This window comes from Panthera tigris, chromosome E2, assembly GCF_018350195.1.
Source record: "Panthera tigris isolate Pti1 chromosome E2, P.tigris_Pti1_mat1.1, whole genome shotgun sequence".
Lineage (NCBI taxonomy): Eukaryota > Metazoa > Chordata > Mammalia > Carnivora > Felidae > Panthera > Panthera tigris.
The window spans coordinates 3,173,339-3,197,723 of record NC_056674.1 but is presented as its reverse complement, the minus strand read 5'-3'; the positions used below and the strand labels follow the sequence as shown (position 1 = coordinate 3,197,723).

Below are 24,385 nucleotides of genomic sequence, written 5' to 3'. Positions count from 1 at the left end.
CACGAGGCCACAGTGCAAGGACAGCTCGGGCTGCCCCTCCCCGAGTCCCAGAACTCAAGGTCTCAGTGGGAATCTTAAACTGTATTTATTTATTTATATTTGCAATATGAAATAGAAGCTGGGCACGAACACACGCACACTCACGCCAGCCTGGGGAGGGGGAGCTGGGACAAGGTCACTTGGCAGCTGGGCTGGACCCCAGACCCTCGGGCATGGGAAGGGGACCCCAGCCAGACCCCTGCCGACCCCCCGCCCCGGGGTCCATGGGAGGTGCGGAAGTCTGAGTGAGTGCATCAGGGCCCCACAGGAATGTCCCCGAAGAGACCCCCTCGGATGGGGACCGCCAGCTCCTACAGAGGCAGCAGGGCCAGGCAGGGGTCCTCTAGCCCCCAGCCCGGGTCAAAGTGCAGGGTCCAGGGCAAGGGTCTGGGCAAAGGCACGGCCCCCACTCGGGCCCTCCCCCGAGGCGGACCTGAGCCGAGTGTGGGTGTGGGCATCTGCACCGGAGGCTGGGGGCGTGGTGGTGGGGGGGGGGCAATGTCCTCGGGATGGGATGAAGGTCCAACCCGCTGTCCCGCCCGCCTGGCCTCCTCCTGGCTCTCCACCCACCCACTCTCTCTATATAATATATAATATAGGTCTCTCTCTCTCTCTCTCTCCTTTCTCTCTACTCGACTCTGTATCTTTATTCTAGGAGACAAAACTCCATAATTTCTTTTCTCAGTGCAAATGGGGGTGGGTAGGGGCCTGTCTCCCTGGCACCAGGCTCCTGGGAGTCCAGAGGAGAGAACGTGGGGGCAGATGGGGGGGGAGGGGGTGATGGGGCAACAGGGCCATCGTGGGACCCGCCCTGCCCCCACTTGGGCCGGGTCCACGTGGAGTACGGAGAATTCAGCCGCCACCACCAGGACCAGGCAGTTACCTGGGAACCAAGAGGGAGACCCAGGTGAGCAGCCCGCTGCCCCCACCCCTGCAGCCCCCCGCCTGCCCAGCCCCAGCCCAGCTGCTCCCCAGCCAGCCCTCACCACTCACTGGGAGCCCAGGGATGCTGGCCCTCCCGGGGCAGAGCCGCTGGACATCGGAGGTGGTGTAAGGGCCTGGGCACTGTCAGAGGAGACAGATGTAGGAAGGTCAGTGCCTCCCCCACGTGACCCCGGCTGCCCTGGGAGGCCGCACCACACTCACCTCTGGCTTTGGGGGAGCCCTGAGGGCTCTGGGCTCTTCTCCCCCTCTGTGGTCTGGGGGTGCTGGCAGGCCGCGGGGGCTGGGACGGAGGTAGCAGGGTCTCTGGTTGCACTGTGTGTAGAGGGCGGACCGTCAGTGGGGCTCCCATCACCAATACCCTGTGGACCCTCCCACCCCTAAGAGGTGCACAGCCCAGGGTGGACCCTCCCATCAGAGACCCCTGGGAGCCACCAGGCAGGAGGAGATCCAGATAGCTCTGCACACCGCCTGCCCGCTTCTGGGAGCCTTCCCAGCCCTGCGGCCCTGGGCTCCAGGGTCCTCTGTGGCATCCACACGTGGGCGCAGGCACAGCAGCGGACCCTCAGTCGCCACAAGGCCCCGAGGCAGCAGTGCAGACCTGGGGGGTCCTCTGAGGGCCATTCGGAGCAACTCCAGGGCAGGACCAACCTAGGGGCCAGGCTCCACCTGTCTCCCGAGCCGCTCACCTGTTCAAGGAGCTGGGAGTGGAGCGTGTCCCTCTGAGGGTGGCCTGGAGGTCCCCGAAGCTGACCAAGGCCTGGCAGGGGGCTGTGCGGAGAGAGGCCAGGAGACCCGAGCTCAGCGAGGCCGGGCATGAGCAAGGCCAGGGGACAATGGGGTGGGCGGCGGGGCTGGGCAGGCGACGCTCACCCGAGGGCTCCGCTACTGTGCTGCCGTCTGTGGCTTCCTGAGGTGCTGAGGGGGACGCGGGGTCCTGAGACCTGGGGGGAGGGCAAGGTGGGGGGAGCAGCTCAAGGGCCAGCTGGAGTCAGCGCTCCAGCCCAGGGGCCCAGGGACTGGGTAGCCGCTGCGGCCTTACCTGAGCTGCAGGGCGGAGAGGTCCCGGGGAGCGCCGAGGGGCCCCTGTGGGGCAAGGAGACCAGAGCTCGGCTCCTTCTCCCCAGAGTCTCGGGAGCCGGTCGGGGTGTCTGTAGGCACTGGGTCAAAGGTGGCTGGCCAGCTGGGGCCTGGGCAGGGGGAGGGAGGAGGGAGGGGTGAGCACGGCAGGCGGACACCCCACGTGCGCCCCGGCATGCCCCACCCTGTGTGTTGTGTTCACCCACCTGGAGGCTGGGGGCCAGGGCCGGGGTGACAGGGGGGCCTGGTCCTCCCACCGGCTGCTCGGCTGTCACCGTCATCCTCGTCCTCCTCATCGTCCTCATCCTCGCTGTCTGTGCTGCCTCCACTCCTGCCCGGAAACCACCGGTCAGCGGCTATGCTGAGACATAGCCAGGTGTCCTCACTACCCGGGGACGACAGAAGGGATGGACGAGTGGGGGCGGCAGGGAAGCCACAGCACAGGCAGGTCAGGGCCTTCCGGGGCCCATGGGGTGAACAGATGCCAAAGCCCATCCTTAACGCGAACAGCCTCCCCGCCCCCACCCCTGACCTGACACTCTCCCTCCAACCACACACTCGGGGCGGCTGCTCCAAAACTGTGCTCTAAGTATCGACTGACACACGACCCCAGCCCGGGGGGACAGCCCGACTGGCCTATGTGTCGCCAACTGGGGAATGGTTAAGAAATGACATGGCTCCTAAGATGCCGAATGCACCATGGTGTGAATGGTTACCGACTGGAAAGGGACCCATCTGCACACAGCTGAGAGTAAACGCAGACATTCAGCAAAGAGAGAGCAGAAGGGAGCTTCCAGAGTCGGCGGGGGGGGGGTGGGGGTGGGGGTGGGGGTGGGGTGGGGGCGGCAGCGCATCTCCTAAACCCACAAGGGCCATCACACAAGGTGGAGGAAGCCCAGATGCTCCCCAAGGCCAGGAGCAAGACCGGGGCTGCTCTCCACTTCTGCTCAGGACCATACTGGAGGCCAAGGAGGCAAAACAACGAATTAAGAGGCATCCGGATCAGAAGAGGAGGAGTAAAGCTCTAACTGCAGATGACGTGACTGTGTTCAGACGACCCCAAGGAATCCGCTAAGACTGTCAGAGCGAGTGCCGCAGAACACAACGTCAACGTGCAAAAATCCACTCTATTTCTGTACACTTGTGACAATCTCAAAATTCCACTTATGTAACATATGTAGGGATAAATTTAACACCGGAAGCATGAAACTTATACCCTACAAAAGACCCAAACAGAAAAAAGACGTTCCGTGTTCACGGACTGGAGGATGGGATGGGGCTCGCAGGGCACGACCTGAGCTGACCTACAGGTTCCAGATGGGCCCTCTCAACCCTGGCTGGCTTCAGTTGTTGAAATTAACAAGCTGATGCTAAAATTCACACCGAATCCCAAGGGACCCTGAATAGGCCACACAGTCTTGAAATACAACCACAAACTTGCAGTCCTCACGCTTCTTGGTTTCAAAAATACAACAGGACAGTAATCAAAACAGGGATGGGGCGCGTGGGTGGCTCAGTCAGTTGAGGGTCTGACTCTTGATTTCAGCTCAGGTCACATGATCTCACCATCATGGGACTGAGCCCCACATCAGGCTCTGAGATGAGCATAAAGCCTGCTTAAGATTCTCTGTCCCTCTCTATCCCTCTCCTCTGCTCCTATGTTCTCTCTTTCTCTCAGTAAAATAACAAAAGAGATTAGGGGGTGGTGCCTGGGTGGCTCAGTCAGTTAAGCGTCCAACTTCAGCTCAGGTCATGATCTCACGGTTCGTAGGTTCAAGCCCTGCATCCGGCTCTGTGCTGACACCTCAGAGCCTGGAGCCTGCTTGGGATTCTGTGTCTCCCTCTCTCTCTGCCCCTCCCCTCCTCACACTCTGACTCTCTCTCTCAAAAATAAACAAGCATTAAAAAAAATTCTTTTAATGAAAACAAAAAAAATTAAAGACAAGGAGGTCTTGGCATAAGGACCAATGGACCAAAGAGGCCAATAATAAACCCACACATACAGTCAAATGATGTGTGACAAGGGCACCGGGTCCATTCAGTGGCGACAGGGCAGTCTCTGCGACAAGAGGTGCTGGGAAGACATTGACACAGAGAGAAGAGGAAGCTGGACCCCCACTTCACACCGTGCACACACAGCTCACCACGGGATCAAAAGCCTAACTGTGAGACTCTTGGAAGAGAACGTGGGGTGAGTCATGACTGGGGTGTTCAAGGACACGCACAAGTACACACCAGCCGGGCCAGTAACACAACAGCACGCCCAGCAGATGGGAAGTGAAACACAACCACAGCCATGGTGGGGAGGGGGGATGTGTGTGTGTGTGAAGACCTCACAAGCAGGAGGAGGAGGCAAAATCTACCGGGCAGGAAGTCAGGACAGCGCCACCTTCAGGGGGCACAGTGGCAAGGGGATGGCTCCACTCCCTCACCCGGGTGCTGGCAAAGGGGTGTCTGTGCGGCTGTGCACGAAAAAGTTAAAACTACACAGTGTAATCCTCAAGCCAGAAACCACAGGGACAAAGGCCCTGAGCACCTGTTCACCAGGCACGAATCTGGGGCGTGCAGAGAGCTGGTCACAGCCTGCACGGGAGACACCATCACCGCCTCTCCTGTACTGGAGCGAAGGCACACCAATGCCACGTCGGTGGCTCCGTGGGGACGCCCGAACGAGAGCGAACACGGGGAGAACAGAGCGGAGAGACAGATTCGCCTGCACCAGGCCATTCCTCAAGGACCCACCTCTCTCCGGCGACACACGAGCCACTGCCCTATGCCCTCTGTAGCCGACCTCAGCTTAGCTGGGTTTCTGGCATTCAAAACCGAAGTGCCCCACCTAATACACACACCACGTTCTCACGCCTCTCATCCACACTAGCGGGCGAAAACCACATCTCGGGGCCCCGACCGCCCCGCGCGCCGGGCTCCCGGCTGCAGGAGGCGGAGAAGACTCACCGCACACCCGGGGGCTGGCCCGGACGGGCTCCCCTGGCCAGCTGGCGGCCCTGCCAGGCACCATCCTCCTCATCAGATTCCCCGGAGCCCTGGCCCTCCTCCTCGTCCTCGTCCTCGTCCTCCTCGTCATCAAACTGCTGGATTCGGTCCTTGTAGCAGATCTCCAGCAGGCTGGCATTGGGCTGCGGGGTGCAGGGCGGGAGGCTGGGGTGGGCGGCACTGTCTGCAGGACCCCCCCACCCCCACCCCCGCAAGGCCAGGGACGGGGGGTACTCACGTTCTCGTCGTCGGCGTTGAGGGAGAAGGTGATGTTGGCGGTCTTGTCGAATGGCGCGCTAGGAGGGAAGTGCCACAGCAGTGAGGCAGTGGCCGCGTCAGGGCATCTCGAGGTGGAGCACAGAACGCCTCCGTCTCCTGTCTCAGCCCTCACACAGGGACGCCCGTCGAGGCGTAAAGATTACCGTCGAGGTGAGCTCCTTACGCAGGCACACGCTTCCCCGGGGAGACAGGCTAGTGCCCACGGTGACTGGGCCCAACGCGGCACGGTCAGAAATGGAGACGCAACCGTGTGCCGACTCTGACGAACGGCACCTACTCTGTCTGTTCCCTATTCTGTCCCCGTGCTGCCCTGGGCCTCTGGTAGCTGGAGCAGGCCGCGTGCAATTTAAGCAGAGACCAAAGAAACAAAACCGAGTGAGACCGTGGCCACGGGCCACAAGTGGGGGCTGTCGTCATCCCTCCTGTCTCCGACGAGTGAGAGCCGGAGGTTCCCAGCGCCGGGCCACAGCACACACGGCCCGCACGTCCAGCCCCAGCTGGAGCGGGGCGAGTCTGGGGCTGGGACTCGCCCCATCCCGCCCGCCTCTCACGCCTCTCGGCCTCTCACCCCTCTCACCGGGCCGACACCCAGCTCCCTCTGCTCAACTCCCTTTCTGAAAGCCCCACGAAACACTTCCAGCTCCAGGGAAGCGAGCGCACGCGCTTTCGATGCCGACACAAAGTGCTGCCGGGAGCGTCACTTAGTCTCCCCCCGCCAGTCTCCGCCCCGTGTCCTTCACTCACTTCTCTGGCGGCGTCGGACATCTGTCCGTCCCCCGCGTTACGGATACTTCCCACGTTACCACGTGCCCCCCTCCCCCCAGGAAACACTGCCACGAAGATCTGTGGACAAATGGAGGTCAGTGATTGGAGCGCTGTCCCAGCTCCCGACACCGAGCAGACATGCCCACGCAGTGTCCTCGCGACCTCTCCACCCAGACACGCAGAGCTGGTCCCGGCTGAGCAGTCCACTCTGGCAGCCTGAGCCCTGCCAGGCAACGTCTTCAGCTCCAACATCCTAAAAATATTCATCTACCTTCCATTCTACAACACTTCACGGCTTCCAAGGTTTTTTAAAAGAGTCTGTAGCCCCACTGGAAATGATGTGACGGTGGAGGCAACAGTTTCCATCAAGAGGACAGCTGGTAGTCCCCACACTGTCCTCCACCAGGGCAGGGTCTTCTCTAGGGTCCAGGGCTCGGAAACACAGCCAGAACCGCCAGGCCATCCATGTACCAGGCTCTGAGCTGGGCAGGGTAGCAGCGGACACAGAGCTCACGTCCACATAGGTGAGGCAGCCCAGTCGCCAGCCAGTGCCCATCACGCAGCAGTGATCCTGCTCCCACACTGGCCAACACGCACCTCAGTCTCCCCAGCTCTAACGGGGCTCCTGAGCCCTAAGCAGAGGAGGATGGTGGGCACATGATAGGACACCACCCAAGAAGCACCCAACACACTGCTAGCGATGAAGCCAACGCAGACAGGGACCTCAGCTCAGCTGCCCCCGACCCAGGGACATCGTGGCCCCCCAGCCCCCACAAGTGACACTCAGCCACTGGTCCTCTGCTACCATCCAACTGCTGCCACTAGATTGCTCATGCAATTTACGTGACGTTAGAAAATCCAAATTTTCTTCTCTTGACTATAAAAGCAACAAATACCTGTGCTGGAAAGCTCGGAAAATAAAGAAGAAAGTTGGTGACGGCAACACCAAGTTAAAATATTATTACACCACAATCACAAAGAAGCACAACTAGTCACTGAAAAAATTTCTCCCGTCAGCCTGGGGCCTGTGCAGGCGAGGGGATGTGGGGGCCACTCCGGCTTCGAGGACCCATCCCAGGAGCTCCACACGGCCCAGCTCAGGCCCAGCTCGGCACAAGGCCTGTCCCCACCCACACCAGGGAAGATGGGAAAGATGGCAGGAGGAGCCACAGGGCAGGCGAGCGCTCACTTTCCGACCCACGGCCCCGTGCCCCCACCCCGTCAGGGAGGGCACACTTACTTCACACTCTCTTCCTGCTCCCCAAACTCCTCGTCGTTGAAGCCAAAGTGGTCGATGAAGGCAGAGGTCATGCGCTGCATCTGGAAGTCCATGAAGGCCTGCGGAGGAGGGGCGGGGCGGTGGTCAGGGGCTGGGTGGGGCCCGGAGGAGCAGGGTAGCCCCCTTCCCCGCCCCGCAGCCCACCTGCTGCAGCACCGCCTCCTCCGGGAAGCTGAACTCCTTGAGCCGGTCGTCCTCATCGTCGCTGGAGGAGTGCAGGTGGTGGGTGCTCACCTGGGACGGGTGGGCAGGCAGGAGTGAGGACCAAGGTGGGCAGGGTGTGGGCGGATAGGGGTGAGGACCAGGGCGGGGGAGGTACGGGCGAGTAGGGGCGAGCACCGGAGGGGTGTGCGCAGGGGAGAACCCCGATGGAGGGGAGAATCAGCCTCACCAGGTCCACTGTGTTCTTCCTGTTAGTTTCTGCCAGGGGTCCGGACACGAAGGCCTCCCACTGCTCCTGCTGCTCACTGGGCAGGTCTGCTCCGAGGGAAGGGGACAGGTCGTGAGGGGCCCCACGGCGTCCTCCCCTGCCCTCCAGAGCTGGGGTGTGCCCAGGCCCTCACCCTTCAGCAGCTGCCCCAGCTGCTCAGCGTTGGGCCCCTTCTCCGCGTTCTGCACCAGGGCGTTGGCCAGTCTCGTCAAGTGGCCCATGTAGCCCTTGCGAGGGCCCCCTGCAGACCTGGACAAGATCAGAGGCCGAAGCTGGACACTGGCCACACCTGCCCCTGCCCCGCCCTCCCCTGGGGGCAGGGGGCCCGGGGGATGCTCACTGCACGAGGTCGTTCTCCTCCCAGGAGGTCAGGATGCGCTCTACCAGGCGGCACTGCTGCAGCAGCTGGGACAGCAGGGTGGGTGTGGGGGCGGGGCCGGACTCCGCCCCTCCTCCCCTGCGTCCCTCCAGCCCCACCCCCATGGAGGTGCTGCTGGACAGCTCCTCCCTGAGGCCCTGGGCTAGATCCAGGGAGGCCATCCCTCTGTCTCCCAGGACACCCGCTGCCCTGAGGGCACCACATCCTGCACCTACCTGCACATCACCCCCCATTTCTCGAAGACAGACCTAAGACAAGGCCGAGCCCCACCCCCAGCATGCACAGGCGCCCAGCAGGCAGACCTGGGGCAGAGCCCACCTGAGGGGACAGGAGGGGACAGAAGGGGACCTGGGAGCCCAGCTCACATGTTTCACGACAGGGTTTGGAGCAGGTGTCTCGAGGCCACTGTCGGAAGGAGGCCCAGCGCTCAGCATGGCACTCACACACGACTCCACTTGGGCATGCAGGAAGTTGTTGAACACGTAGTGGAAGAAGAGGTCCTGGGTGGGGGAAGCACAGGCTGGCGCCGAGGCCCCCCACCTGCCCCTGTGCCCCTAGCCCTGCCCAGGGGCCCCCGCCCAGTCCTGACCCCCTCGGCCCCCCACCCCCCTACCCTCCGCACCAGCATGGTGTTGGGCACATCCAGTGCCAGGAGCTCCTGGGTCAGGGCTGCATCGTTGGCGCTCAGGGCACTGGCCAGCAGCTTGACCACGTGCAGCCGGGTGTTGCCCAGTGGTGGGGCCAGGCTGCCCCACGTAGTACGCAGCGGCTCCAGCTACAGGCAGAGGGGTGGCTTAGCGCTGCCCGGGATGTGGGGCCACCCTCCCTGCCACCCTCCCTCCCCGGCATCCCAGCCCACCTCGGGGGGCTCAAGCAGGAGCTGGTGGAAACGGCCAAGGCGTGGGCGCAGGGCGTGCAGGGCACCTACACTGGACGTGGTGCTGTCCAGGGTCGCCTGGGCCAGGAGCTCCAGCTGCCCATCCACACTGCTAAAGAAGTTGTTCACGGTCACAGACTCAGACCTGTGGTAGGGGACAGGACAGAGGACCTGTGTGCATGGATATGCACACGTGTGGCACTTCTGGGAGTGAAAAACTGCTTCCCTGGGAAGGGTAGGGCAAGGACCAGGGGCGGGTGCTCAGGGACTGTGCAGGACAGGCCCCACTGTCTCAGGCAACCACCTGAAGGGCCCTGGATTCAGACAGCTACCTCCAAGCCACAGGCGGTTTATTTGGCCTCAGATATGAGCAGAGGACTCTCTGCCCGGGACCCTAAGTGACCACCAAGAAGGGGCCAGCCCTTGTAGAGGCCATGTCCCCATGACTTTCGCCTCTAGATGCGAAGGCAGGGCTCTGAGGGATGGCTCAGCCACCTGGGGGGCTGGCCCCCCTCACCTTGGCCTTCTGGGCTCCAGCAGGGTCAGCAGCACCTGGATCCCACTCACGATGACAGACTGGCTCTGCTCTCCCTCCAGCATGTTGCTTAGGAGCTGCTCGATCGTCTCCTGCCTGGGGCAGGGGACAGGGCGGGGTCAGGGTGCAGGGCTCTGGACAGTTTCCCTCCCTGGGCCCGGGAACTGCCCCGCAAACCCACTTCTCCAGGGTGGCCAACAGCTGATCAGGCTCTGGGCTGTCCTGGACCTGGATCATCTGCTCCCGGCTCAGGCGGATGATGTCGCACAGGGACTGGGATGCATTGGAATGTTGCTGGGGAGGCAAACAGAGAGCTGAGGACACCAGCCCAGCTGCTGGGCCCTCGTGAGCTGACCAGCTGGCCTGTAGGAACACAGACATGGGGAAACAAATGCCGAGGGAAAAAAACGAAGACACCAAATGCTGGGAGAGGACAGACGACGAAGAAACGGGAAACCCAGGAAAGCTTCCTGGAGAAGGTGACACCCCATCTGCTATAGCCAAAGGAGGGAACGACCAGATAGATGTCCAGCATTGGTGAGTGGATAAATACCGGTGATGTGTCTGCATGCCAGAACATTCCTCAGCCTCAGGAAGGGAAGGAGCACTGACATGCCACAACACAGGTGAGCAAAGAGGCCAGTCATGAAAACCATGTATTTCGTGATTCCATTCGTACAGTGAGTCCAGGAAAAGCAAACCCAGAGACAGAAAGCAGACTGGTGGCTGCTGGGGGCTGGAGGACCGCAAGGCAATGGAGTGACAGCTAATGGGCACAGCATTTCCTTTCTGGGGTAATGAAAAAGTATTCTAAAACAATGTGGCAATAATCACACAATTTTGTAAACACGCTAGAAACCACTGAATTGTGTTCTAAATAGGTGATCCACATGGCACGTAACCTGTATCTCAACAAAGCTGTTACAAAGAAAAGCCAAGAGAGAAACATGAACACAACTCTTGAGTGTAACCTACTGAGCAGCTGCCAGGGCCCACCTGTGCAGACCCCAGACCCACCCGGGCCATGGGCCGCTCACTCTTCAGAGCTCCTGTGCCACAAGGCCTGCACAGCCCTCACCCTACAGGGACGGATACTGGCTAGATGTCCAGGGCTAACTCCCCAAGCCCGTGGGCCTCGGCTCTGTAAGCCAGCAGCTCCGGAAGATATGGCGAGGCCCCGTGAGCTGCAGTGAGGATGCGGAACCTCTGTACGGATTCTCTGAAGCACAAGTAGGGTCTATCTGCCAGGTCACAGTCAGCAGGGGAGGGGGCGGGGGGGGGGGGAGGCTGGCAGCGAGGGGGCCTAGAGCCCGAGGCCCCTCGCCAGGCTGCGACCCATCAGATGCTGGGCAAGGTCCTGGTTCACCAGACCCCGTCCGTGTGGGTCCGGCCCCTCTTACTCTCAGCGAGAGCCTCAAGGGCATGCACACACCAGGTTCTAAAGCTTCCCTTCTTCACCAGTTCACCTCTTAGGAAGGGAGGAGGGGGCAAAGCCGGTGTGAAGAGCAGATCTGAGGGAAGAGGCCGGGCCACAGGTACGAACAGCAGGCGAGTAGGGGACACTCACATTGTCATCCTTTGACGGGTGGATCTGATCAATGAGCCGCTGCACAATCTTCTCCTCATTGAGCCACTGGGGGGTGAGAAGGAGGGGCGCTCGGCTCACCGGCCCCGCCCACCTCCGGCAGGCCCCACCCCCTCCCAGCAGGCCCCGCCCCCACGCTCACGTTGACCACGTCCTGCCTCAGCTGCGGCCGCTCCACGCAGGTGAGGAGACGCAGCAGGAGGTCCATGATGGCCGAGGTGCCGATGTGCTGCAGCAGTAGGTCCACGAAGTCGTCCTTCTTCCGCAGGAAGGACACGAGCTGGGGGCCAGAGGGGCAGCGCTCGTCAGGCTCGTCACTCGGCCCGACCCAGCAGGGCCCGCGCACCTGCCCGCCTGCCCGCCGCCCTGGCCCTGGTGCGGCGGTACCTGGTCTGTCTTGCGGTTGATAAGGATGCCCATGACCTTGCTGAAGAAGCTGGCGAGCAGTGGGTTGAGGCTGCCGCTGCTCTGCAGGAAGCCGTAGAGCCGGTTCAGGAGGGACTCGTCGGCACCCAGCGCGTCGTTGATCTGGGGCACGTCTGAGGTCAGGATCTCGCAGGCCACGCTCGGGTACCTGGGGGGTTCACGTCCAAAAAGGGTGGCAAATGTCAGGGAAGCTGGCGGGGCCATCCTTGCCTTCCCATGCCCTCCTGTCAGAACCCACTCGTGGCTCCCCACTGCCCCCAAGGCTACAGTCAACCTGAGCTTGGACCCGACCCCCACCGCCCTTCTCCCAGGCCCACCCCCAGGTGACCTCTGACATCCGCCTTCACCCCTGCTTCCCGGCCCCCCGCCTGCACGGGGCCCAAGTAGGGCAGGGGCCGGGACGGACGGGGTGGGGCTCACTTGTAGCGTAGCCGCTCCTCCCCGCTGGCGGGCGGCTCCTGGGTGACCCAGGCCACCATGGCCTGCAGGTGCGGCGGCTGCAGCAAGAAGTCCAGCAGCTTGCGGTTGACGACCTTGCACTCCTGCAGCACGTCCTCTTCATCCAGTAGCTCGGGCAGGCTTAGGTCCTCCCGCTCCAGCAGCGCGTCGAGGTGTGAGCTCGTGTGCAGGTCAAACTTCCAAAACATGGCGCCCTGGGGGCGGGGCCTGTCACACACCCGCCTCTGCCGGCTCTGCCCCGCCACGCCCCACTCCCTCCACCTCAGCCACCTATTGCTGGATGACCATGGCAGCCTGACAGGGGCACCCTCTAGTCCCGAGGGTAGTGCACACCTGAGGCCAATGGCCCTGACCAGCCCTCCGCCCCCAGTCGCGGGTGAAGTCTGGGGGCGGAGGTGGGGGGGGGGGGGAGGAGAGGGGCTGGGGGTGCACACACGTGGCCTGCAAAGAAGAGCCCTGAGGCTGTGCAGAGCCCCTGCGATCCTGTCCCCGTCCAGGGCCTGTGTCCACGGTCCCAAATCTGGGCAGGGACCCTGAGAGTACGGGTGGGAGCAGTGCTCATCCTGGAGCCTCTGGCATCAGACTCGCTTCAATCTGTATTTGAACAAATTCAAATGCCCCATGGTCGCCAGCATGGGGCTGCTGGCCAGCCCAGCAAATCACCATGCCACGTGCAGGGCGTGGGGCGGCGGCAGAGGGAAGTCTGAGATGTCTCCAGGCTGTGGCTGTTGCCTGGATTCTACATACACACACACAAACACACCCAACCCCACCCCCCCCCCCCAGGGCCCGGGACAAGGAAGAGGAAAAGCGGGGGAGGGGGCCCTCCCAGAAGAGCCGCTGACTGGGGCCCAAAGGAACCAGGACAGGGTAACTGACTCAGTGGGGAGGAGGACAAGGCTGCGTCCCACCCCCGACCCACCCCAGCACAGGTAGTTAGGCACCACCAGGAGCACTTCACTGGGAGCACTCCCTGGGTGCCTGGGGGTCTGAGCCCACTATGCACGTGGACTCAACCAGGCCTCTACAAAGGCCTACGGCTCCCAGTCCAGACCTCCTGCTAGGCCTGCCCTGCACTTGCCACCAAGCTCCCAGGCCACTAGTCCCCCACGCAGAGCACCCGTGGCCCCCCTCTGAGGACACGTCGCCACCCCACTGCAAGACAGGCAACTCATGCCCAGGAAAGTTGGGGGCTCCCCAGCACCACACAGGTGCTGACCAGAGCTCACATTTGTCACCTGCCTGTGAAGACCACCTAAAGCAGAGGCCACCGAGGATGGACTGCGAGGCCCTCCCTCACCTTCTTTGCCCCACATCACCCACCATGGAATGGAGCCCAGGCCCAGAGCACAAAGTGGCTCTGACTCCCTCGGGAGGCAGCCAGGACTCAAAGCCAGGGCAGAGTGGCACACGCATGGCTTTGGTCCCTTCGAGACACCGCCCCCCCGCACCCAGCCCTCCCTCCCAGCCTCTGCGGGAGACTACTCACCTCCAAGCGTCCTCCCCACCCGCCGTGCCCTCCCGCCGTGCCCAGGAACAAGTGGCTCTAAATTTGCAATGATCCCAGATCTGGGGCCCTGGCGATTCCTCGGCCCTGGCTCAGGACGGCGGCAGGTGGAGTGGAGTAGACACCACCATACGAGACGGCAGCAGGCACCAGGTCCCTGCCAGGGTGGCGGGGGGCCCTCCCACAGGCCCAGAGGTCCCGTCCCACAGCACACAGGGACTCTCCCGTTAGCCCTCCACCCTCCACTCCACGCTGGCCACTTTTCTAAAACACAAACTTGAGTGCCTGGTGTTCGCTCGCGGCCAGAAGCCCAAAAGGGCTCCCTGGGTCTCGCCATTTGAGACCCCAGGGGCCCCTGACAGCCTTCCAGCCCGCTCGGGCCAAGCCCAGCCTCCCCTTGGACCTCCACTCCCACAGCACTGGCACACACCGGCTCTCTCACACCTACACGGCGCCTCCCCAAGGAAGCTACAGCCTGGCTCCTCACAGGTCATCCTGCAGCTGCCATTTAGGGGTGTGCCTCCCCCAGCCTGCGGCCGGCCCTCCTGAAGAGGTCCCTGCAGGACATCACTGCCCCAGCACCATGCTGGACATCTAGGCCTCCCGGCATCACAGGAATGGGCAGGGGGGGGGCCCTTCCCTAACATGCCAGACTGATGTCCCACATCAGCTGTGTACTGACAGCTTTCAGGACCGTCTGGCCTTTATCTCCACCTACTCTCATGACTGCCCCCCAAGAAGGTATGGATGGCCGCATTTTACAGGCGAGGATGCTGAGGTGCACAAAGGTGACTGTCCACCCAAGCTCCCGGAAGGTAAAGTCTCCGGGCGGGGGGCCTTGTCCTGTTCACTTACAGAGGAACGGGCAGGCTCAGGCCCAAGTTTGGGCAGGGCCAGCTTGGCCTGGCTCTGCCATCCTCACCCAGACTCTGACGGCCAGCCCCTTCCCGGTCCTCGGGGGCTTGGCGGGACACTCAGCTCCAAGTCTAGCGCTTACTCAGGAGACACCTCTGAATTCAGGGAGGCACAGCGGGCACACCTGCCCATCACTCAGCCACTGGGGGCGCTTCTCTAACCTGCAGAACCCTCACCCCGACCAGGCCCCGTCACCTCTCTCCATTCTGTTCCACAGGCATCCAGGACCGTCTTGCTAAGATGGAACCTGACCACGTCCTGTCTGCTCAGGAGCCTGAGAGCTTCCCTCCGCTCTCAGATACGTCTAAATTTTGCCCCGGCTGCAGGCTTGTGTGAGCTGGCTCCTTCAGCCGCCCTCACACCGCGTTCCTCACCTGCACTGGACACACCGGCTTTTCTGTGTGCAGAGCACACTTGGCCTGGGATCTTCTTAGCAACTCTGCTCTTGCTGCCTCGCCGGCCTGGGATGTCCCAGTAACCGGCTCCTTCTCATCCTTGGGGTCTCCTGCCAAGCGTCTACCCCCCGAGAGGGTGGAAGCAGTGCTCTGGCACCCCCTCCATCCACCAGCTCTGGAATGTGCACCCCGGTCTGCACGACAGTGTGCTGTCACACGGTGCACGTGCCCTGGTGCCCTGACCAGATGACGGGCAGCACAGGCAGAGCCTTCCTCGTTAGGCTGCTGTGAGCGCCCAGGGGCAGCACCCTGCACAGCACCTGGTATGCGATTCGATTATGTTCAAAATAGCAGCAGAAAGATACCCCCGTCTGCAACCCCCCACGTGCATAAGGCCCCTGCCCCCTCTGAGGCAGCAGGTGACATATCTGCCAGGGCATCGCTCCTCCCATGTCCTCCCCCCCCCCCCCCGTTAAACCACAGTCACAGGTGGGGGTGGGGAGGGGAGGAGGGCTGAGCTGGTGCTGAGTGTGCACCCCCGGGGCCGTGTGACGGGGAAAACATTGAACATCACCCCCCACACTCTAAAGTACTCAGCGACTCTCCTTTGCATGCAGGCAATTCCCTCCATTTGCTGAGATCCTAGACCTTCTCAAGAAACCCTTCTACGCTTGATGGACGTCCTCTCTCTTTGGGTAACAAGTCTGTGACAGGCCTTGTGCTACAGGCCAGAAAACTAAGGGCTGGCACAGGTGACTCACCAGCCCCAAGGCACTGAGCTGGGCAAACCTGGGGCCAGGACCCCCTTGAGGGGCAGCCACCAACCAGGCTGTGAGAGGCAAGGAGCTCAATATGGCAAGCACACCACCTCCTTCTCCACTGGAGACTCACGTGAGGGGGAGACCAGAGAGTTCAAAAGACCCCCTAAGCCCAGGGAATGAAGCCAGTCACCAAGGACTGCGTGTTGTAGGACGCCACTTAACGTGAAACGTCCACAAGAAGCAAACCCATAGACAGAAAGCAGATTAGTGGCTTTCAGGAGCTGGGGGAGACTGGGCGTGGGGGTGGGAGAGCCTGCTAATGGATATGAGATTTCCTTTTGGGAAAAGCATATCTAAAAAAAAACCCCAAAAGTTCTAAAATTGAATGTACACAATTTTGTCCGTTACACCTCAATGAAAAAAACCTACTACGGTGATGTCTGCACAACTGTGAATATACTAGAAACCACTGACTTGTGCACTTTAAATAAATGAACCACATGACGTATAAATTGTATCTCAACGAAAACCACTACCAAAAACAAAACCAAAGTTGCTCAAGCCTGTGGTGACAGGGCCGGGGCCAGGCCTCACTCTGTGTCCAAGTCACCCAGAGCTAACCAGACGCCAGCTGCCAGAGAAGCTGAAGCACAGAAAGCAAGCACAGGTTCCCCCTTCCACAACCCCAACATCCCTGAGCTAAGCGGGACCCCCCACAGCTGAGGGGCAGGGCGGGGATGGGGCCCAGACAACATCCCCTGAAAACCTACACACCAGCATGGGCACCTGGGCTCCACATCAAGACAAGAGAGTGAATATTCCCATTTGACAGACATGGGAACAGGGGCCCACAGGGACAGGGCCGTGGCCACCAAGACTCAGACAGCCCCCCTATCCTGTCTACTGGCAGAAATTGTCAAAGCTGAGGCCCACCCACTTCCAAAGCACCTAGTTAGAGGGCACGGGATCAGGGCATCATCCCCAACCTCTCCCACGGGTTGATTGTGGACAGCAGCTAGGGTTTCCTTCCCCAAGCTGCTTTCCAGAGAGCCGGTGTAAGGTGGGGAGGGGCGGGCGGGGGAAGGGGGGAGAGGTGGGGAGAGGTGGGGAGGGGTGGGCAGGGGAGGGCCCGCCCACCGTAAGACAGGAAGGTGCCGGGTAGTATGGGGAATGAACTCCAGGGGCCTCAGAACCCAGGTGGCCCCTTAAACTCTCAGAACCTAAGGTCGTTCCTCCAAAAATCAGAGAGGCTGCAAGGATCACACGCAAGTGAATGGCGGCTGGTGCCTACAAGCATCACGTCTCAAGCTCCACAAAGAACAGAGATGGAGATACAGGAGAACAGGACAACAGGGGGACACACACACACACACACACACACACACTCTCTCTCTCTCTCTCTCTCAATTCACTCCAACCTCAAGTCCTGATGGCCAACCCCATCTTCCCACTTAACAGAACTTGCTGGAAGCCCTGGGAATCGGATGGGCCGGAGGGGGGGGGGTTCCATTCTCACTCTAATGGGGTAAGCCTGGGCCAGGCACCTGGTATCCTGGAGGCTCATCTCCTCATCTGTGAAATGCGTTCACAGCCCTCAGGAAGAGTCCTGTGAGAACGGCCAGCTCAGGCAGGTGGTCCTGACATGGCAGTGCTGGGCAGCTGGTGGCCCCTTCCTGTAGATCCCTGACCCCGCCGAAGCCCAGACACTCCCAGCGGGACGGAAGGAGCTGGACAGTAACCCAGGGGTGATAGCTTCAAAACCAGAAAACCCAGAGACAGACTCTCCGCACACCTGCCTGAGCGACCCAGGTCATTCAAATACTCCGGCAGGCGCCTCGCACGCCACCACCCCCACCCTATGCAACTCTTAGCAAACTTCAAGAAAACGGAAGTGACTACCACTGGTTTTTAGCAACCGTTTGAAAACCATGACTGGCTGCAAACGGAAGAAGGGGAAACTGTAAATGAGAAAGGAAGCCATTAAAAAAGAAAACCACCTCTCTCTCTGCCAGCTTGGCACCATCGCCGCGGGTCTCTTGCTCTGCTGTGTTGTTCTTAGGCCTGTGACAGCAGCTGCCCTCCCAGGAGCCTGCCCGCCCCGCCCGCCCCTGCCCTGCCCAGGCTCAGACAGGGCCTGACTGCAGGGCCCAGAGCGACGGCCCCACTGCACCGCCGATCTGCCTCCACCATCTCTGTCGGTGCCAGGGAGCCCGGGGCCCGATCCTCTACCTTCCACCCCTTCCTCGCCTGCCCTGGCCATGAAGCCCCTGAAAGCAAGCGCGTCTGGGGTGGCCACCTGAGTGGCCCAGGGGCTCAGGGGAGGGTCTAGCGCTGGCAGAGGCCGTCTCTGGCCTGCAGGCGCCGCCACCCTCAGCCATCACAGGGCCACAGGCTGCTGAGATGAGACACGAGCTCTAGCAGGGGAGAGAACCCATGACTGAAAGGCCGGCCTCAGCCCCTTGAGCGCTCAGCAGGTCCAAGGGCTATGAGACCACCTCCCTCAAGTCTCCCCAACTGTCAGCTCTCTGCCAAGTCTGGAAAGGGGGTAGGGGACTTCGATTCCGAGGATAGGACAACAGTAACGGCGACACCACGACCTCTGAGTAGGATGCAGAACCCAGCACAGACCTAGCAAGGTAGGCAGCAGGATGCCCATTTGGGACAAGGGGCCACTGAAGCCAGGGAAGGAGGGACCTGGCCACAGCCACAGAGGACAATAAGCTGGGACTTGTCCATGGCTTGGGAAAGCCTGGGAGGGGTCCCCAGTTAGGGGGACACCCCAGATCACATTCTCCCAGGGGAGGTGGCCACTTGGGTCCAACCGCAGGAGATGGAATAATTAGGAATTAGAAGATTGCAGACCCCTGGCCAACGACTAAGGAGGGACCTGAAAGCTCACATTCGGGACTGTCACTTGGATCAGTTATGGGTTCAAAGGAAAAAAGGAAAACGGCTATCAGATTTTGAAATAGCCCTTGGAACACGAAGAGGAGCAGAGTCAGTGTTCCAGGGAGATCCAAAGTCAGAACAGCCTGGGTTTCAATCCTGCCTCTCCAAATATAATCCCTGTGGCCTTGGACTCCATCTCCTCCCTCGGGAGACACCTCACGGTTACCATAAGATCACACCTCCCACGGGAAGATCTATAAAGCGGGTGTTCAAAGAGAAAACCATGCTTGGCCTGGAAAGGAGGGCGTGTCCCCACCCCCCACGTGCTGAGCCTGCCCTAGAGAGCTGGTGAGCCAGGGGCGCCCGGAAGGCCTCTCGTTTTCACCAAAGCTCCCTGGCCTCTCTCACCTCATCTCTTGCTGCAACCCGCATGGTGCTCAACACTCCCGCCACACCTGGCTGCTCGTGGGCACCCTTGCCTCTGCCCTGGCTGGCTGCTCCCTCTGCCTTCCCTCTAGCTCTTTGGGCCTGACTAGCTCCTCCTGGGTCCTTCAGGCTTCAGCACAGACACCACTTCCTCCAAGAAGCCTCCCCTGACTTCGTTAGGGGCCTGCTCCACACTTCCACAGCTTCCGTGGTCACCCTGTGACAGCATCCGAGCGCTCTGTGACAGGATCTGCCTGTTCAGTCACCTGCCTCCCTCTGCAAGACGCCAACTTACCGGGACTTAGCATAAGGCCAGGCCCACAGCTAGAAATACTTATTAAAAAAAACACCTCAAGTCCAGAGGGGGAGCGTGACCTGTTGAAGTCACTTCCCGTAGACCCTGAAAAAGTGCTGGTGATCGGGGTAGGCGGGAACCAGAGGGCTCTCCTCTGATGCAGAGAAACTGTAGATGAACCAACAAAAATCACTGAAAATACTAAAATAAATCAAAATACACAACTCAGAACACACAGCCACCCACGAGTACCAACAGGGCAGATAAGGCAAAACTGTACACGACACCCAAGCTAGAGAGCAGGGTTTCTGCACCGCAGCACTGCTGATATCTGGGGCTGGAAAATACTCTGTGGCAGGGGCTGTCCCGTGCACTGTACAACGTCCAGCAGCATCCCTGGCCCCCACCCACCAGTAGCACCTTCCTCATAACAATCGGCACCTCCTGCCATTGCCAAATGTCCCCTGGAGGACACAAGCGCCCCAAGTTGAGAGCCACTGCAACACGTAATCCCAAACCTAGTAATAATACTCCTAAAAGCTACTGATCCTGGAGCACTTCCTGTGCCTTGCGTGAGGGTCCAGGCTTCCCGAAACGGCCCACTGAATCCCCACTGAATCCCCAGAGCCGCCGAGTGAGAAGAACACTGACATCAGCACCATTTTACACACCACTGAAGTTTCTTTACCACTCCGAACCCCGTACCACACCTAACGCATCTTCCTTTCCAGAAACATCTTGCCTCTGGGGCCGGAGTGAACGGTAACGTCTGTGGCCTCAGCCCAGGCTCAGGTGTGCAAAAGAGCGAGCAAGAAAGACCCTAACCAGGAGATCACATTCGAGGGGCTGGACAGGCAGCGGCACCAAGGCCCTCCACCCGCCCGCTCCCGACACTTCTGCAGACCACTCCCCGGTTCCCACCTTCACAGGCTTGCACGTGCTGCTCCTTCCACCCGGAAGGCCCTTCTTCCCACTCTCCATCTGTCAACCCCCTACTCGTCCCTCCCAGACAGAGAACGCCACAGCCACCGAGCCAGGCTCCCGAGCCCCTCCTCTGCGGCCTGCAGGCCCTGAGCCACCTCCATCACAACACCCCTAATTGTGACTGTCCGGCAGGGCCTTTGTCTCCCCAGGGCAGGGCCTGGGGCCGGTCCCTGCCTCTGCCGCCTGCCTTCAGCAGGCCTGGCTGGCTCCGCAGGCTGCTTCCAGAGCCCTCCTCACACGCTAAGCCGGGCAGGGAGCAGGGAGAGCCTTGCTGGTCTAGTGGGCCTGAGCCCGGGGCAGGGTCAGAGGCGGGGAGTCTAAGGACAGGAAGGGGGTGTTCCAGGGAAGGGGGCTGAGGAGGAAAAGATGGAGATGTCCCAGGAGAGTGGGGCTGAGTCCGAGGAGGGGAAGTTGGAAGCGAGTGGGGAATCGGAGGGAGACCGAGGAGGTGAGCTGGCCGGCGGGAGGCCGAGAGGAGAGACTAGGGAACTTGGCCGGGGTGGGGTGGGGGGGGGGTGTCCGAGACCTGGGGGGCTGAGAGACCCTCGGGGAACCCGGGGGCCCGCTCACCTGCGCGGGGGGGCGGCGGTTCCTCGCACTCGGGGCTCATCGGGGCGCCCCCCCCGCCCCGCCGCCGGCGGCTCCGGCCCCGCCTCAGGGGCCCGGTATGAGGGGGCGGGGGGCGGCGGGGGCTCGCGCTAGCGCCTTCGGGCCTAGGGGGCTCCCCGCGCGCCGAGCTCCAGAGTCCGGGGGTCAGCGCCGGCCGGGAGCGGACGGAGGCGGGCGTCCGGGGCTCGCCGGCGACCGGGGCCGCGGAGAGGTCGGTGCGGCCGCGAGGCCGGCAAAGGCCCTCAGCGGGGAAGTGGTCCCGGCTGGCCCGGCCCGGCGGCGCGCGGGAAAGCAAAGGCCGGTCAGGGAAGACGTTGTCCTCCGCAGTCCGAACAGGCCGCAGGGCTGAGCAGCGGCCGACGGAAGCCGAGGCCCACTTCCTTCGGCGCCCCCTTCCTCAAACAGACCGCGTCTTCGGACTCTGCAGTCGGCTCGGGGCCTCCGACGCCCGGCTCCGTCCGCCACTATCCCACAATCCCCTAGCGCAGGGGCACGCAGGAAGCCCCGCCCACCCGCCGCCGTCCGGGTGCGCGAAGGCCGCGCGCCCGGGCCCGGGCAGTGCGTTTGCGCGCGGGGCACAACCACGCCCCTCCGGCCCAGCCAGAACACGGCTGCGGATGCGCTTGCGTTGGTTTGGGCCAACGGTCTCTCCCTGAATAAACCCAGACAACCCAACGCGCAGGCGCCACCGCACGCGGATAGCGTTTGTCTACGACTCCGTTCCAAAGTCCAGAGCAACTCCTGCTCCAGGATTTCTCTTCCCACTCGCTCCTTGTGGAAATCCATTCCGTCTCCTCCAATTATTTCCTGCTTTCGCTCCAGGGTCCAAGTCCTGGGTAATCCGCACCCGGTTTTCTCTCCAACCAGGGCCCCGCGCGCGTCTGCCTCGCGCGGTTCTTGACGCCTTCTCTGTGCGTAAAGCTGACTTAGGTCTCGCCTTAGGTTTTTGCCCAGGCCTTGTCTTTACTGTTGCCTCTGTTTCCCCAATTTGTTACAGGCCCTTGCTCATGTTACAGGCCCACTGTAAGGATCAGACGAGTGTGTGCGTGTACGGATTCCTTTCATTTTTTTAACCTGCAGATTTACTTTTTTTTATTTCAGAGACATTTTATTGAATCATATGTTTAGTACATTTTCCTGTTCTTGTTGTTTGTTCCCCATTTCAAGGATGCCAGTTATGCATTTGCCTTTCACATTTGTTAGCTCCTCTGTACTTGCTTTAATCTTTCTCATTTCCACCTGTATTTGCTTATTAACATATGTCTCTTCTTCTGGTCCTTGCTATTTCCAGTGGATTTGCTGCATGAGCTAATTTTTGGCCCTTGTATCAGTTATCTGCTGCTGTGTAACAATCACAACCTCAGCAGCATGCATCTATCATTTTCACAGCTTGGAGCTGGCCAATGTGAAGTTTGGCAAAGTTGGTTCTGTTTCCCATGTCTCTCGTATTCTGGCACCATGGGCTACCCAGGGCACCATCTCACAAGGAAAGGGAGAAGCAGCCCAGGTCGAGCCCATCTGTTAGCGCATTTCAAGTCTCAGGTTGCCTCATATCTGCCACCATCCATTGGTCAAAGCAAGTCACACAATCAAGCCCAAAGTTATGGGGAGCAGGCACATAAATTCCACACACCAACAGAGTGGGGAAGTGTACTTCTCTTATGGAGGTGGAATGGGAGGGAGTAAATATTTCCTGAACAATCCACCATAGTCCTCTATTTGTTTCCTTAGTTTTGCCAATCTTAACCTTTTCATCATTGGGGATTTGTTTTTTGTTGTTTCTTCAATTTTTTGAAACATTTATTTTTGAGAGAGCGAAAGAATGGAGGATGGGCAGAGAGGTGGGGGAGACAGAATCTGATGCGGGCTCCAGGTTCTGAGCTGTCAGCACAGAGCCTGACATGGGGCTTGAACGAACCAGCTGTGAGATCACGATCTGAGCCAAAGTCTGAGCCACCCAGGTGCCTGGGGATTTGTTTTTGTTTTGGGGGGGGGGGGGGTGTTTTAAAATGGACCCAGGTTCCTATTGTAACTCAGCTTGAAGCAGTTGTGATGCATTTCCTTCTGTTCCTCGGTCATCTTTTCTTCAGTCACATTCTTTTGTCTTTTACTCAGCATTTTGCTTGCTTTGTTCCATGTTTGCACAGTTGCCATATTATTTTAACACATAAGCTCAGGAACTGAGAGACGAGGGGTAGCCCTTTTCAACCAGCAAAAGAAACCTGAGAAGTTGACATGGTCAGTCTGGAAGAACCTGGGAAGCTGCAGCAGCTTTAAAGACCAAAATCTGTGTCTCCCCCCTATCAGGACTCACAGGTTGGCGATGCTGTTATGCGTAAAAAATTGGAAGGCGCTTAAAGTGTCTGGTGACAACGCTCATTCCCCATTGTTCACATTTCCACACGGAGGTACTTCTATTGCTTAGTGTGTCTCCCCTGGCCTCTCCAACCCCTTTAGGGGCTGAGGAACAATTTGCCAGATTGGATGGGCATCGTGGCTCACGCCAGCCCTCCCTCTCTTAGAGCCAGCTTGCCCAGTGCGGCCTGCGGCACCCAAGGGGAGGCCTCTGCTCGTCCAGTGCTGCCTGTGACCAGACAGGCAAGCATGTCTCACGCTGGGGGGAGTAGCAGCAAGACTAAAGCTACTTTCTTTGATTGGCCATAATGGTAATAAACGTGATACTTGAGCTCCAATTCTTGGATTCTGTAGCTACCTTTCAATTTATCCTGAACTTGGGAAGAAGGGTGAAATAATTGGCCCATCCCAAATCCCAAGAGTACGAGTAAATGCCACACGAGAGGAATCAGCGTGTACGAAATGGAGCTGGGAGACCAGGGTACAGGAGGAGCACAGCTTTGAAGCCAGCCCGGGTCTGAAACCTAGCTGTGTGAATTTGCCCACGCATCAACACCCTGGGCTCACATTCCTCGTCTGAAAAATGGCACTGGTCACGAGCCTTGGTTACACACGACCAGACTTGGTTGAGCTGACAAGGAATTTATGAAAGGGGGTGAGACCTGTCTCCGGCCCCAATATCTGATAAGGCTGGGGATCTCTCAGTGCTTTGCAGCCGGGAGCAAGGCCCATGTCCAAGCCCTGGGCAAGTAGAGCGCTTCGGGCGGGCCGCGGTGCACCTGCTCCCGCTTTCCCCCCATCTCCCGCGCCCAGAAGCCGCGCGGTGGGCTCTAATTGGTGGCGCTGACGTCACGTGACATGCCTCTGCACGGGATGCTGGGAAGTAACATGGCTCCCGCCTCCGGGCAGGCCCTTTGGACATCAAACGTGGGGGATTCTTCTGATGGAGAAATTGGCGACGCTGGATGGTCAAAAGGGAGGGCGGGTGTCCACCACACTCCCTCTCAAGAGGGCCTGAGAAGATGAGAGACGATGGCTCCGGATTTTAGGGAGCAGCACTTTTCTTTCCAGGTTCCTCCCGCTGCCCTCTCCTCCTCCGTGGCTCCCTCGGTCCCGTAAGATCGTGCCCCACCCCCCAACTATCCTCTAGGGGAGGTGACAAAGGCTGCAGTGAATGAGC

At 60.3% G+C, this 24,385-nt stretch overlaps 1 protein-coding gene across 3 annotated transcripts; it reads right to left on the bottom strand.

Annotated features, from left to right (window-relative positions):
- Nucleotides 1-69: 69 nt before the first annotated feature.
- Nucleotides 70-12,805, bottom strand: PPP6R1 (protein phosphatase 6 regulatory subunit 1). 3 transcript variants are annotated; one of them, XM_042967999.1, is made up of 24 exons: nt 12,506-12,804; nt 12,031-12,263; nt 11,572-11,758; nt 11,327-11,464; nt 11,167-11,232; nt 9,781-9,893; nt 9,582-9,695; nt 9,047-9,209; nt 8,810-8,962; nt 8,553-8,687; nt 8,149-8,213; nt 7,942-8,057; nt 7,770-7,855; nt 7,523-7,612; nt 7,340-7,437; nt 5,294-5,351; nt 5,017-5,198; nt 2,268-2,392; nt 2,024-2,171; nt 1,855-1,925; nt 1,671-1,752; nt 1,186-1,296; nt 1,026-1,104; nt 70-922 (listed from the first exon to the last, which is right to left on the bottom strand). In XM_042967999.1, exons 1-23 carry the CDS (start codon nt 12,629-12,631, stop codon nt 1,029-1,031), a joined length of 2,736 nt encoding a protein of 911 aa, XP_042823933.1. In that variant the 5' UTR covers nt 12,632-12,804; the 3' UTR covers nt 70-922; nt 1,026-1,028. The 3 variants fall into 3 exon arrangements, with proteins under 3 accessions (XP_042823933.1, XP_042823934.1, XP_042823935.1); XM_042968000.1 differs by having other exon boundaries at nt 1,033-1,104; XM_042968001.1 differs by lacking the exon at nt 1,026-1,104 and having other exon boundaries at nt 12,506-12,805.
- Between the last annotated feature and the right edge of the window lie 11,580 nt (nt 12,806-24,385).

What these genes read in the sequence shown, in the direction of transcription:
- PPP6R1 (XM_042967999.1), bottom strand. Translation starts at nt 12,631, where the DNA reads ATGAGCACTGCTCCCACCCGTACTCTCAGGGTCCCTGCCCAGATTTGG. An exon ending in GAGGAGAACGACCTCGTGCA is followed by an intron (nt 8,058 to 8,148) that starts GTGAGCATCCCC and finishes GATCTTGTCCAG; the next exon opens with GTCTGCAGGGGGCCCTCGCA. An exon ending in CTCTCCGCCCTGCAGCTCAG is followed by an intron (nt 1,926 to 2,023) that starts GTAAGGCCGCAG and finishes CCCTCCCCCCAG; the next exon opens with GTCTCAGGACCCCGCGTCCC.